Below are 14,586 nucleotides of genomic sequence, written 5' to 3' on the forward strand. Positions count from 1 at the left end.
AACGGCTGGGGCTCGGCCTCGGAGGAGGACAACGCCTCGTCGGGCCGCTCCAGCGCCGTCAGCTCCTCCGACGGCTCCTTCTTCACCGACGCCGACTTCGCCCACGCCATGGCCACCGCCGCCGAGTACACCGGCCTCAAGGTGGCGCGGTACCCCGAGGAGGGCGCAGGGCACGGGGGTGAGTGTCTTGGGTCGGGTGGGGTGGCGTGGATCATGGGGAGAGCCCACAGGTGTCAGGTTTTAAGTGAGAGAGGTGTGTGTTAGGGGGGGTGCACTAAGGTAATAATAAAGTCTAATCTAAACTGCATGCTTAGAGGCACCTGCAAATCCCACACACCAGAAAATTGGATTGTGCAGGATGGCGAAATGAGCATAATAGCTGATACATAATTACCTATCCTCCATTACACCACTAAGTCGTCCGATTTTGTATTATATTTCACAGGGCAATGGTGTGACAGCAAGCCTACATCCAATTTCAGTAAACAACATCCGTAATTCTGTCACAGCCCAAAGCACCGAATCTTCCCAACTAAGTTTGGCTAAGGCTGAACTTAAGTCTTGTCAAAAATTACATTATGATTGATACTTAAATAGTAGTGAACTTAATTGTATTTCGGGGATATCTGTGACCTTGGGTCAAGCCAAAATGCTTTATTCATGCTCTGTTCCACTGATGCTATGTTATAATACTTGATTGAGAACAAGTCTCATCTCCGGTCCATCATTTGGCACCAGTTGTTTTTTACCCCAGAATAACACGTTGGAATATGTCTATTGATACTGTATAAAAGTGGCTGGTTCTGACCCAGTGCTGTCTCGCCCCTCATCAGGTCAGCGGTACCATGTGGGCCACCGGCCCAGCAGCCCCGTGTCCACGGACAGTAACGTGAGCACGGCTGTCATGCAGAAGCGACCCCCTAGGAAGCACAAACACCACCAGCAACAGCAGCAGCAGCAGCACTCACACCACCAGGGCCAGCACAGAGACGGCTTCACTGATGGTAAGAGGACCACATGCCACATGCATGTTCACGGATTCAAGGAGTTTTATTTAGCCTGTTTAAGAAGTGCGACTCCTTTAGCCTGTGTTAGCCATGCGGATCCTTTAGCTTGTGTTAACCATGCGGATCCTTTAGCCTGTGTTAACCATGCGGATCCTTTAGCTTGTGTTAACCATGCGGATCCTTTAGCTTGTGTTAGCCATGCGGATCCTTTAGCTTTTGTTAACCATGCGGATCCTTTAGCTTGTGTTAACCATGCGGATCCTTTAGCTTGTGTTAGCCTCCTTTAGCCTGTGTTAGTCATGCATGCGGATCCTGTAGCCTGTTAGCCAAATGAATCCTCTAGCGGTCTAGCCTATTTTATTGTGTATTAGCCATGTGGCTCCTCTAGCCTGTTTTAGACAGGTGGCTCGATCCGGAGTTATCCAGTTGACCTTAGAGGGCCCCAACACGAGCCCTGTTCATGAACAGCTTGGCCAGTGAATCGTAGGGCTTACATCAGAGAAAGTCCTTTTGTTGTTCATCTCCATCTGCTGTCTTGTCTCTGAACACCACTGTCATCTGTCAATCTCAGTGTGGTCATCAGGTCATCAATATGGCAGACAGCAATATAATGCTGCAACTGTAAAGCTTGAATATAGTATATTCTGGAACTCTCCATTTCACAAATAGAATTTGAAAGTAGCTGATGGTTGAGAGACCATAGATATATACGTATATATGTATATATGTCTATGGTTGAGACGGCTTGCTGAGAATGTAGCTCTGGACCATCCAAATGACCTGTATGCAATAACAGAGTTATGAAAGCAGTCTAGAGATTGAAACAGGTTGGTTGTGTGTGTCATAGTTTAGACTACACAAGGACCCATACTGTAAGTGCTCTTTTGAGATCAAATGGTTGTTGCTATGCCAACAACTCTCGTGTCTGGACAGACATGATGGAGATTCTGAGTCACTTGCTGCAGAGAAAACTGTTATTCAGTGTATAACAGTGATATATGTATAACACATGATATAACCTATATATAATCTGAGCCTTGCCTTGTCTTGTCTAGGGTGGATTATCCAAGTAAAGTGTGACCTCCATTAATGATTTTCTTAGCAATTGCTTTTACTTATAATTAGTAGCCTGCTATTGGTCGCATTAAGATGTAGTTTGTTTGTTTGTTTACCCATTTAAGCGGACATTAACCGCCATTTGTGTGGATGTTGTTCTCCCGCAGACACTGCCCTCTCTCTTGGCCCTGCAGGGGTCAAGTCCCCCACGCACAGCTCGCGGGGTGGCTACGAGGTGAGGGGCGCCACCCTGCCCAAGATGGGCTGTGGGGACGGGCGCGAGAGGAGGGGGAGCGCCGGGGGCAACCGCACCAGAGAGGGCTCGGTGGAGAGGCGCGATGGCCACGACCGGCACCAGAACCATAAGGCCAGCAAAGGCCGCCAGCACCCAGGTGCGCTGTTTGCGTGTTACATGTTTACAGTACTGTATCTGTGTGTGTCTTTCTATCTGCTTCTCTCTCTCTCTCTCTCTCTCTCTCTCTCTCTCTCTCTCTCTCTCTCTCTCTATCTATCTATCTAGTATCCAGGTGAGTGTGTCTCGGTGTTTGTGTGTGTTTGTCAGTTTGTTGTAAAACATACTGTACACACATTAGATTGTAACATAAGCATATTTTCCACATAATCGTGGTGTCTCCTAACGTCCTCTCCCCCCATCTGTCTGCAGCGGTGGCGGAGGACATCCCCCCCTACAGTCGGCCCAGCTTCCCCTCACTGCAGGGCCAGAGGGAGGGGGGGCCCAGCTCCTCCAGCTCCATGTCGTCCCGTAGCTCGGGGGGCCGCAGGAGAGCCGGCGAGGGGGGCCCGGGGTCACGCAGGACCCCCGCAGACACAGGGCTGCCCAGCATGGGGACGTTCCAGCACGAGGAAGAGGAGCTAGAGGTACAGTATGCGCTAAGTGATGCTAAGCGAGGCTAGCAGCACCCTGGAGCTCAGTGCATTAAGTGTGCACAGGGTCATGTCCTGCAGCTTTGCAGCTCCATGTATACACTCATGTGTGTGCCCAGTAGTGGGTGCAACAATAACAATTCTATTTCAAAATGAAAATAACTGATGATTTAATCCTGGACCTTCTTCATATCTGGCTCCATCATTTTTAAGAAGTAGTATTTTAGACGAGTTCATGCTAATAGCACATTATTTTCCTTAATAATTTCAGTCTAGAGTGTTAAACTCTTCTATGAAGGTGGACTTATTAGACATAAATGTGTAAATATTTGTTGACAAATATTTGCTATCAATCCCTTGATTCATTCTACAGACTATTGTAAGTTCAGTGTTAGATTCAGAATGAGCTGAATTGTTATGTCTTACCAGTACACTCTAGCTGATATATTTTTCCTGCAAACCTTGATTGACTAAGTGCATTCAAATCAAGTATGGCACTTAACTAGAACTGACTGATTAGCTACAGTACATACTGTACGACATGTGGATGCCATTTTAAGAATAACTAGATGTACCGCAAAGCGATACACAATATGACCGCCGCTCAGTCCTGCACATTCTCTCCGCAAATATCAATCACGCTTGTGTTTCCATCGCCTACTCCATCCCTACTGCAACTTTTATGTATGTAAATGAGTGTGTTCATGTGTGCGCTTGCTTTTGTGTATGAGTGCTTCTCTGTCTAGTGTGAGTGTGTGTCTGCTTGTGTGTGTGTTTAATGTGTCTCTGAGTATATGTTCACTGTGTTCTCTGCCGTCACTGTCACTCCAATATCAGATAACACACACACACACACACACACACACTCACATGCGCGCGTGTGCACACACACACACACACACACACACACACACACACAAACACACATACACAGGCACACACTCACACACACACACTCGCACACACACACACACACACACACACACACACACACACACACACAACACACACACACAGGCACACCCAGAGAGAGAGAGAGAGAAAGAGAGAACACACACAGAATACACACAGATAACACAGACACAGAGAGAGAGAGAGAGAGAGAAAGAAAGAGAACACACACAGAACATGCACATACACACATATACACACATGCAAACACACAGATGGGCACACAGAAACGCACCCACACACTATAGTACATCACACACACACTCACTTCTCAGCTCCGGTGGTCTCACAAAATGTACTCAAAGATGTGTGTGTGCATGTGTGTGTGTGTGTGTGTGTAGGTGTGTGTGTGTGTGTGTGTGTGTGTAAGGGTGTATGTGTGCATGCGTGTGGGCGTGTTTGTGCATGTGTTTGTATAATGTTTTATGTACATGTGTGTATGTAGTGGTGCGTGTGTGTGTAGGTATGTGTGTGTGTGTGTGTGTGTATTTATGTGTGTGTGTGTGTGTGTGTGTGTGTGTGTGTGTGTGTTCCTGCATGTTTGTTGCACCCAGAGCAACCATTCTCTTTTAAAACATATTTGGAAACTAGTTGATTAAAGGTTTCTAATGGTGTCACTTATATGTTTCTAGGACAAAAACTAGCAGAGATTGAGATGTTTGGAACAGTTTTTGAAATCCCCAGGGGGGGATTTAGACTCCAGATAATACCACCATCTACTGGCCGATGGGTATACAGTCCTGAATGTACACATAAATCCATTTATTTTATAGCCCCCCATGGATGAAATTCCACAAAACTTGGCTTACTCCCAGAGGGTGTCAGGTTAATCATACACATGAAATTTGGTGTAGTTCATAACATCTCATCTGAAGATATGGGCAATTAAAGCAATATTACATTGCATTTTCAATTTTTACGATGGGGGGGCAAATCACAAATGACTGGTTATAAGCTAAGTTGATGCAAGCTCTAGAGAACAACATACCATAAACATTTTGTCATCCTCGGTGCCACGGTTCAGGTAGTTATGTAGGAAAAACTGTCATTTTTGGGCTTCGGGCGGGGGCAGCGCGGGGGTGGAGTGACCCCCGGGGACGAAACGAAAATTTTCCATAGAACTCTACTGGGGCTACATGCCCACCAAGTTTCATGCGCTCCGGTGTTACGGTGTCCCGGGAATCGTTGACGAAAAATGACGGGAAAAAAGAATAAAAAAAAAAAAAAAAAAAAAACTTTGACAACAACTATATGACCGCTTCGCTAGCTACGCTAGCGGCGGTCATAATAATCACACTAATCACTGTGTGCTTTTGTCTCTGTCTCACTAATGTTGAGGTTTGCTTGTTTTGTTTACAGCTTTTGGAAAGCTGAGGGACCACAACCCATAGACCAGAGGAAGTACTTCCAGGTCACCGCTGGAAAGAATGACCCTGTTCTCCCCCTCTGGACTTGAATGCCAACCACTGAAAGTCCGGTCAACATCATGTAAATGACCTTTTACAAAAGAAAACTGAAACTGACCCATGCTTAATGTGTCACTTTCTTCATTATTTTATTTTTTATTTTTTATTTGTTTTATTTATAATGTGTTAACAAGTAACTGAAGGTACTTTTTTCTGTCCAAACGGAGGACCTCCTGTCATAAAGGTACCATCAGGTACATTTTTGGAAACGTTCAGTTGCTGATTTAGTTGCTTGCAATGGCAGTCATTCAGTGAAGCCCTCCAAAGTACTGATGTTCATGTGTATTAAAGATGTTTTGGGAGCTGCAGACCATTGTTATATACAGAAGAATGTTTTTCAGTCCCACACGGTGGTATAGTACTTCAAATTGGTCTTCCTTTTCTTTGCTTTCTCAACCATTTATTTGACTGTATAAAATATTTGGTCAAAAGTATAATTGTTGTAAATTGGTCAGTTCACTATTAAGAAGTGCAGCCATTTGGATTTCCCTTTTTCTAATGCACTGTTATGAATTTATTTTTTATCGATGTTGTTATTGTTGATGTATGTTCTTTTGTCTTACATTGGTTTTAAAAGCACAATCACTTAACTTTATTTTAAGCCATTTATTGTTAACTATGGAATGTTCCACAGTTATGGAGGAACAGACACAAGGAGTCTTGTCAATAATTGTGTTTGTATGATGAAAGAGTATTGTCTTATATTAATGTCTGGATATTACCAGAATGGAACTGAGACTCCACTGTTTGGATAGAGTTTCACGAAATTACTTGGATATTAGATTACATGTTACCTAAGAATGGATCCAACTTTAAAGTAGAGGAACGAAGAAGAAAGACAGACAGGAAGGAAGGAAGAAAGAAAGAAAAATAAGAAAAAAAGAGTTTGCCATGTCATTACTTGCAGTTTCACAGTGCAGTATCCAACATGAATCAGTTGTACGAATTATGTAGAAATGCACTTAACGATTGTGATTAGGAAGAAAAGGGCAACGGGCAATATGTCTAGCAAAAGAAAGTGAGAGCTAGAAGTTGTGGCATGGAGTCTCTTTTCCATTTTGTTATTGGGCACAGGAGGGGTGACGGGGTGTGTGTGTGTGTGTGTGTGTGGTGGTGGGGGGGTTACATGAAGTCCCCCCCTCCAATAGAAGAGGTGCACTGGTTTATCACTTCATTCAACAGAGTCCTCATAAATTAGTAGCAACTTATGGGGACATTTCTCTGCCTTTCCTGTTGGACTTTATGGATCTCTACGCAGAAGTCATTGTGAGTCATTCAGTTTGGTCTACCTTGTTGTTTCCACGAGAAAGCTACCTAGTTGGGAACAGCGCTAACCGAAGAGAGGAGGGCGGGGAGAGGCGGGAAGGTGTGATTCTTTCTCTTTGATGTGACTTTTTCGCTCACGGCTCCAACCTGCTCTCGTGACTGTAGCACCGGGGCTGTTCACGGGCAGTGTTGGAGCTGGCTGACCTTCTCAAGGTCAAGGCTTTTGCAGTAAAATGATAATAATAATAATAAAAAAGAAATACTACAGCTTTTTTTGGAGTGAGTGAGTGAAAGGAAACGTGTGAAGTGTTGTTCCCTAGCGGAAATATGTGCTGTCCATCTTTGTTCGGAGTTTACCATGTTTTGAAAAGAAAGAAAGAAAAAAAAAGACACAACCGCTTTAATGTCAGTCATAACTTTTCATTACTGGGAATCTTGTATTTCAAAAAATGAAACAAAACAAAAAAATGTCATTTTTCCATATTATTTATTATTAAAAGAACTTCAAATGCAATCTTTTTTGTGTGCCTAGTGCTATGTTGTATTGTGTTCTCTCTCTCTCTCTCTCTCACTAGGTGGTAAGTGTTTGGATGTGCATAATGCAGTCCACTTTCTTTAATTAAGCTCCCTCACACACAATGGCGTTTTTGAGCAGGAGAACATCTGCGTGCTGGCACATACTGGGAGGCTATCACAGGTGTGCTGTGTGTGTGTGTGTGTGTGTGTGTGTGTGTGTGTGTGTGTGAGTGAGTGTGGGGGGGTGGGGGGGTGGGTATGTGATGAAAAATGAAAATTCATATTAATACTGACAGTTCAGGCTGCTATATGTTACATGTGGTTGGGCATAGTTCACTATTATTCCCAGTCAGACGGGCTTTACGCTGTCCCCAAAAATATCTATCAATAATATATTTTATCAGTGTACCTGACAACATTCATAAAACTGTCATGTTGAAACCTTTGCCATGATCTAAAAAAAAATGAAAACAGACTGCCTTCTATTGCATGCTCACTAGTGTTTGTGTTTCTAATACAAACACTTGCTTTAGCTATTGCACCTGTTTGGCCCCTGAGGGGTCTAGGCCTAGCTCTCCCCAGCAGCTTGCCCAACTCAGTGCTGAGCATAGTGTAGTGTTGAGGCCTCGGGGTTGAGGGACCCTGACTATGGAGGCTTGCCCATGAAAGAGCCTCTCGTCTCGGGAAGCAGGTGACGTCAGGCTCCTGAAGGTCATATCCATTAACATCAGCTGGCCCGGGTCACGTGTAGCCACTTATTCAGTGGCGGCGGGATCAGAGTCATTAACCTGACCGGACCCGTCCAGGACCTCTGCGCCCTCCACGCTCCGCTCTCTCAATCGGTGACGCGATGCTAATTCAGCGTTACAGCGCAGCCGCCCAACTCCAGCAGACCGGCGAGCAGGCACTGACTCATTTAGTTCCCCGCTGGGACCATTTAAAGCAGGCATGTCTTGGCGAGCTTCCTTCAAGCTTGTCAAAATTTGTTTTTCAAAGTCAAAAACTCAACAGCTGTTTTGGTGCAGGAAGAAAAACATTTTCACTGCTAGAGAGCAATAAAAAAAAATAAATAAATAAATAAATATATATATATATATATATATATATTATTTTTTCCAATCTTAAAATTCAGCACCGGATGTGTATGTGTGTTGGTGTGGAACGGAGCAGCATTTAAAACACACAAGGCCTTGTCTTTGGACCCTCTGTTTTGTTTAATATGCCATGAAAAGGCGGTGTGTGTGTGTGTGTGTGCGTGTGTGTGGGTTATGACCCCTTGTTAAGTTAATGGTCTGTCTGTGGTTTGTTTCTGGTGTGTGTGTTGTGCGAGCGGAGGTCCTCTCTCCTCTCCTCTGCTCTGGTGATGAGGGTGCCGTGTGATGATGGATGGCCGTGGCCTGCGGGCTCCGGCTCCGGCGCGGCTCAGGCTCCACTCCGCGCGTCCTGTCAGCGTCAGCAAATAAACACGGCCCATCCGTCTTCATTACGAGTGTGCACGGAGACAGCTGTGCCGGCCCGCCAGCACACACACACACACACACACAGACACACACACAGACACACACACTAAGACACAGATACCGCCATTCGATTTTAAACTCGTCATCTACAGACTCGGGAAACAAGCTCTGCCCTGTGGAAGTAGAGATGCTAGCAAGCCGGCAGTGTTTCCCAGCAAAGATCAGCATCCACTGTAGGTCGACTATATCATCATGACAACAATTCTAGCAAATCAATAATTAAACAAACAGACAAGCATATTCATGAATAACATCCATGAACTGAGTGTGATAGAATAAATTAAACTGAATTACTGAATAAATTAAATGATTTTAGTCCTTTTTAGTCATGGCTGGATTGGCTGTAACATTTCTACTCTTCTGGATGAAGCCAGAGAGAGTGAAAAACCATGGATCTTTTTTTGGTCTTTTTCTATGGCACATTTGAGGACTCCTTTTCCCCTTTTTTTCACCCAAAGCCGAGCTAGCAAGTGTAGCCAGCGAGGGCAAGCAAGCCCGTGATAAGACAGCGCTCCACGGGAGAACCTCCTAATCCCCCATCCCTGCCTCCCTGCCCACTGCCCACGCAATTAGACGCCAGCGTCGCGGATTAAACCTGTCCCCGCCAAGACTGCTTCGACGCCGAGTCAATTAAACAATGACATAAGAGATTTAACCCCCCCTACACACACACACACACACACACACACACACACACACACACACACACACACATACACACTCAGAGACACAGAGAGACACACAGTATGCTATTGCCTTGTGCAATTAAACTGCACAGGAAGAGAGGGAAAGGCTGCTAATTGCCCAATCATTTCCTCCCATCAGCCATTTTGGGGACACACACACACACACAGCGCTCCAGTGTCTCAGCGTTCCGGTGAATTAACCCTCAACAAAGGCCCGCATGTTTGGGTTTGTTTTCTCTCTTGTCACGATGAGCAGGAAGAAAGCTTTGTTTTTGTTATTATCTGTCAGAGAGACCCAGCATTCCCCATGGCACCATGACACTGTGCTGTGTCTCGCTCTCTGTCAATGCCACACACAGAATGCAGAAAAAAGAAACAGAGGAATGCATTGGAGGACATTTTCTGGACAAAACACACGCGCACGCACACACGCACGCACGCGCGCACACACACACACACACACACACACACACACACACACACACACACACACACACACACACACATATAGCCTATATATATATATGGTTATGGTATTTAGCAGATACTTTATATGTGTATGTGTATACTGTATATAGGCTACATGTACATTTACATATACATACACACATACATCTAAAATCTTCATTAAAAAAATGTGGACTTTTAAAACACTACCTATGCCGTATACAGTAAAACCAATGTACAGTACCTATATATAACCAGTAAAATCTAAAGAAGTTCATTCATTTACCAACCATCACATTTTGCTGCATATTTAATGTTTGTCTCGCTAATCTCGGTACCCTTCCTTCATTGCTTTTTTTGGGCACAGGAAGTCCACAGGCAGACATGGAGCTACATATGGCTCAACAAAAGTGTGTGAGCCTCCCTTTGTGATTTCAGTTAGCAGAGCCTGCAGGTGAGATAGCAGGAGGTCACACAGGTGTCTGTGTATCCACAGGGACTCACTCACACCTACCACCTCACGAGGACAGAAAAAGGGGAAGGTGAAAAAACAAACAAAAGCTGATGCTGGAGTGATATGCTTAGCGGTCGTTCATTAGCCTACTCGTATGGTGAAAGTCTTTTTTTTTTGTAATATTGTGATACAAGGTGAGATCCCACTAATAGAGGCATCGTTGCTGAGAAGTGAAATCATCTTTACAGATGCAAGATTGTCTGTTGCCTTCTTAGCATTGCACAGCTACAATGCTATATACTAACTTTGTTTTTATGTGTGTTTTCCCTTGCCTGTTTGCGGTGTCTCCTTGAGCTCTGGATCAATAAACAGTAGTGTCCCTCATCTCACATTGTGTGGGATCACTGGCGAGGGAGAGCAGCTGTTTTGAAATAAAGGCTGTTAGTACCACCATCTGTCTAAGCTAATGCTAAGCTAAAGTGCTATAACTGTTTGAGTGGTGCTTATGGAGGAGATGTGTGTGTGTGTGTGTGTGTGTGTGTGTGTGTGTGTGTGTGTGTGTGTGTGTGTGTGTGTGTGTGTGTGCCCGTGTCTCTGTGTGTGAAAAGGACAGGACATAGAGAGAGAGAGAGAGAGAGAGAGAAAGAGAGAGAGAGAGAGAGAGCATTAACATTACATTAAATAGGCTATTACCTCCAAAATAGGTTTAAAAATGGCTACTGTGACTTCAGGACACAAATAAAACAAATAAAACACATCGTAACTATGTGTGTACAGTCCCTACGAGAACCTGTTACGGCACAGCCCAATTTCATGCTCACAGGCCCTTTGTGTGTAATGGGCAATCAGAACTGTGTTCTGTGTTGTGGACATGATCATTTTTCACAACTAGACCACAAGCTACAGAACAGATTTAGATGAAGCCCTTTAATAAACCCTTCCTGGCGAAAGGCATTTTGAAACCGTCACCCTCCCGCAGCGAGCCTGACTGTGGGCTTGTTTGTCTGACAGCAGTGGTGGAAACAATTTTCTGCTCACCGGATGCCATCTCCCATTCAAGGCCAACTGTTTTCATTCCAGATATTTCCCTTGAATAGAGAATCCTTTTCACACTGAAATTCAATTTGTGACTGACTGTGTGTGTGTGTGTGTGTGTGTGTGTGTGTTGATTATATTCAGCATCTATTGATAACTCAAATCCCTGACCTTGATAAACAGAAAGGCTCACAGTTGACATACAGCATGCACAAACAGTGCACACAGAGGCACACTCACCAGACAGACATACATCAACATACAAACACACATCCATACCACTCATGCTGTTATTGACACACACACACACACACACACACACACACACACACACATATATTACTGTATATATATATATATATATATATATACAGTATATATTCCTGCACATGAATGCTACATACAGTATGTACACTGTGCAAACCCAAAGCAAATACTGTTAACTACTCATGTTTACACATACATGCACCATTCATACACACACACACACACACACACACACACACACACACACACACACACACACACACACACACACATACACACACACACACACACACAAACACACACACACACATTGACATCTTGACAAATACCTGCTCAAATAAACTGATACAGTATTTGCAATCAAAATAATTTCTATTCCTACAGATACACACAAAACAAATGTCAGAAAAGAAGCTTGTGTCTCACCCTATCCACTAGAGGGAGCTAGTTTTTCTCTGTTAGGCAACACATAAACTACCATCCAGAAATCTATTGAGATCCAGCTCTTTGTGACCAGCAATAGATGTCTCTGGATCACATGCAAATGGAACCCTTTCACCCTGTGTGACAAGTCTGCATTGGTAATTGCTATCGGTGTGGCGCATTAAATAAAATCAGGCAAATCTGGCTTTGGCGAGTGCCGACTCTCAACTGTGTAAACAGGAGAGCGGCTGATCCACCTCTGCGTGTGTTTAATACCCTCTAATTCGTGTCATCATCAATTCAGGCGGCGCGCACGGAGCTGGCAAGCCGTTAAGGTGAAGAGTGGTTGTGATTGCAGAGAGAAGAAAACATGATTTTAATTTCATATCGCCACTTAGCTCCTTCTCTGCATTAATCACGCTAATTCTGTCGCGTTAGGATGCATTCGCAGGGTCTGATTAATCCAAAATAAATAAAATGGTGGTGATTTATTTGTTTGTTTATTAATTTGCTTGATTAAGAACATTTTATCTCCATTCCAGTGACCAGGGGTATTGAGTCAGAAGTGTGTGTGGGTGAAGATATACAGGCACAGCTCTAGACTTTCACAAGTGCCTTTCTCAGTATTCTAAGCACTTTACATACAGTACATCTTATTCATCCCCTGTTGGCTGTGTAGGAGTGAACTGTTCCTGCATCCAAGAGGTCAACACTGTTAAGAAGACTTGGTTTTAAGAGTCAAATGGTGCCAAGCTGCTGAGCGACCATTTTGATTCTGATTTCCAGCAAATCCTGGCTGCTTCCATCATCATCAGATCATGTTATGCCTGTCTCTATTCAGCTTCTGTGATGAGTGTGTCCTGTGCACTGAAGATGTGATGGGGTAGTGAGCACATCCCAAATGTGTGTGTGATTATTAAGTCACATAGTCAGAAATAACTCAACCAGACCAGCAGGTATATGTTCACATACATATTTTATTTGCATTTTTGTTCATGTTTTTTTTTTTGTATGTTTTTCTTTTCTTCAGAAACGGTCACGTTGCAAGTGCCTGTGTTTTCCTGAGGGCAGAACAGATTCGGCAGGTTTTAGGACCCTGGCTCGCCGTTGCCTCCGGCGCGGACCCGGCCCGCCTCCGCTCCTGGAACCCGGTCGACGCGCAGGTCCGGCCAGAGCCAGCCGCCGGCCGAGGGCGACTCTGTACACGTGGAGAGAATTACAAACCGCACAGAGAAAGAGAAATCAAAAGAACCGTACAAAGAGGTGAAAAAGTGAATCTCACTGGCGCACGCTCCACCGTGACTCAAGATCACAATGCATACAAGGGGGGGCCCGCTTAAACAGCAGTTTCATGTATTTGTTTTTTTTAAATAATAATAATAATAATAAAAAAAAAACATTAGAAATCTCTCCTCATCTGACACTGGTTCAGGCGATTCGCAGACCAGAGAGAAACGGTAACCTGCGGCTGCCCTATACATGTGTCTGTATGGTTCCTGTTAGTTTCCTTTCAAACCGGAACAGAGTTTGCTAAACATGCAAACTAAATATCAAACAGGGAAGTGGTCATACAGGAGTCCTCTCTCCCTCTCTTTCTCTCCCTCTCTCTCTCCCTTTCTCTCTCTCAATGGCAATAGATCTGCGTTGTGTTCTGCTCTTCACACATCTGGCAAATAGCCTCCTGGTTCAGTGCTCACAGGTTGTGCCCAGGCTGAGGGAAAAGGACTGCAAGCCGCCATCTGCCTACCATAACAATGGCCTCCACCCGGTGATGGAGGGGAGGACAGCTTGAGATGGCTGCATACCTAAAGCACTCTTGAACCTTCAGAAGTTCTTTTTCAGAGCCTTCAAAAAAAATATTGCCCTGCGTTCCTTGTGTTCTTTCCTTGAAGGAGAACCATTGAGCAACTGACCAATGGGCTGCCCACTTTTAAAATAAGTTTTTCTTTTTTATATAGACACACACTTTCTCTCTCTCACTCTGTCTCCCTGTCATTCTCTCTTTCTCTCTTTCCCTCCCTCTCTCTCTCTGTATTCTTCTGCCACAGTACTGTCACAGCCTGCCTACAAAACTGCCATACTGCACTTACAATTGAGAGTGCAGAATGATAAAAGCTCTGTCCTGAAATCTCTTAATACTCGTCTCCTACCCCCTTGGCCCCTCTCCTCCTCAGTACAGACACTTCTTTTCAACATAATCATTCGCTTTTTTTCTTCTACGAGTCAGCCAAAAGCTGAAGACGTTGTGCTTGTCACCAAAAAAATGTTCTGTGCAAAGTAAACAATTATTCGTAATAACTTAGCAAATATTTAGAGCATTTAAGAAAAAAAAAGAACAAAATTAACCATTGTGACACCACGTTTCATCAATACACAATGCAAAATGACCATTGAAAGAGAGACACAAACCTAGAAATTTGATTTTGGCTTGCATAGCAAAGCAACATCAAACAAAATAATATTAATAAAAACATATTTACAAGAAATACAAATCCCTTTTTTTTCCTCCATGGCAAGGGACAATAAGCTTACAGCTGTGATTTCTCTTTTTTTCCACGTCATTCACAACAAGTTTATATTGTATAAGTGATTTACATTTTTCGTGAC

General features: G+C 44.0%; 1 protein-coding gene across 1 annotated transcript in view; it reads left to right on the forward strand.

The window, feature by feature from the left end:
- Positions 1-7,145, forward strand: part of LOC134080444 (roundabout homolog 1-like) — a gene marked incomplete at its 5' end in the record, with an annotated part of 46,005 nt that extends 38,860 nt beyond the window's left edge. Inside the window, 5 exon segments of the mRNA XM_062536883.1 lie at positions 1-178; positions 834-1,004; positions 2,231-2,455; positions 2,728-2,942; positions 5,259-7,145. The exon segment at positions 1-178 is cut by the window's left edge and continues 388 nt beyond it. Of these exon segments, the coding sequence (XP_062392867.1) occupies positions 1-178; positions 834-1,004; positions 2,231-2,455; positions 2,728-2,942; positions 5,259-5,273 (804 nt within the window).
- Positions 7,146-14,586: the final 7,441 nt, after the last annotated feature.

Source organism: Sardina pilchardus, chromosome 5, assembly GCF_963854185.1.
Source record: "Sardina pilchardus chromosome 5, fSarPil1.1, whole genome shotgun sequence".
NCBI lineage: Eukaryota > Metazoa > Chordata > Actinopteri > Clupeiformes > Clupeidae > Sardina > Sardina pilchardus.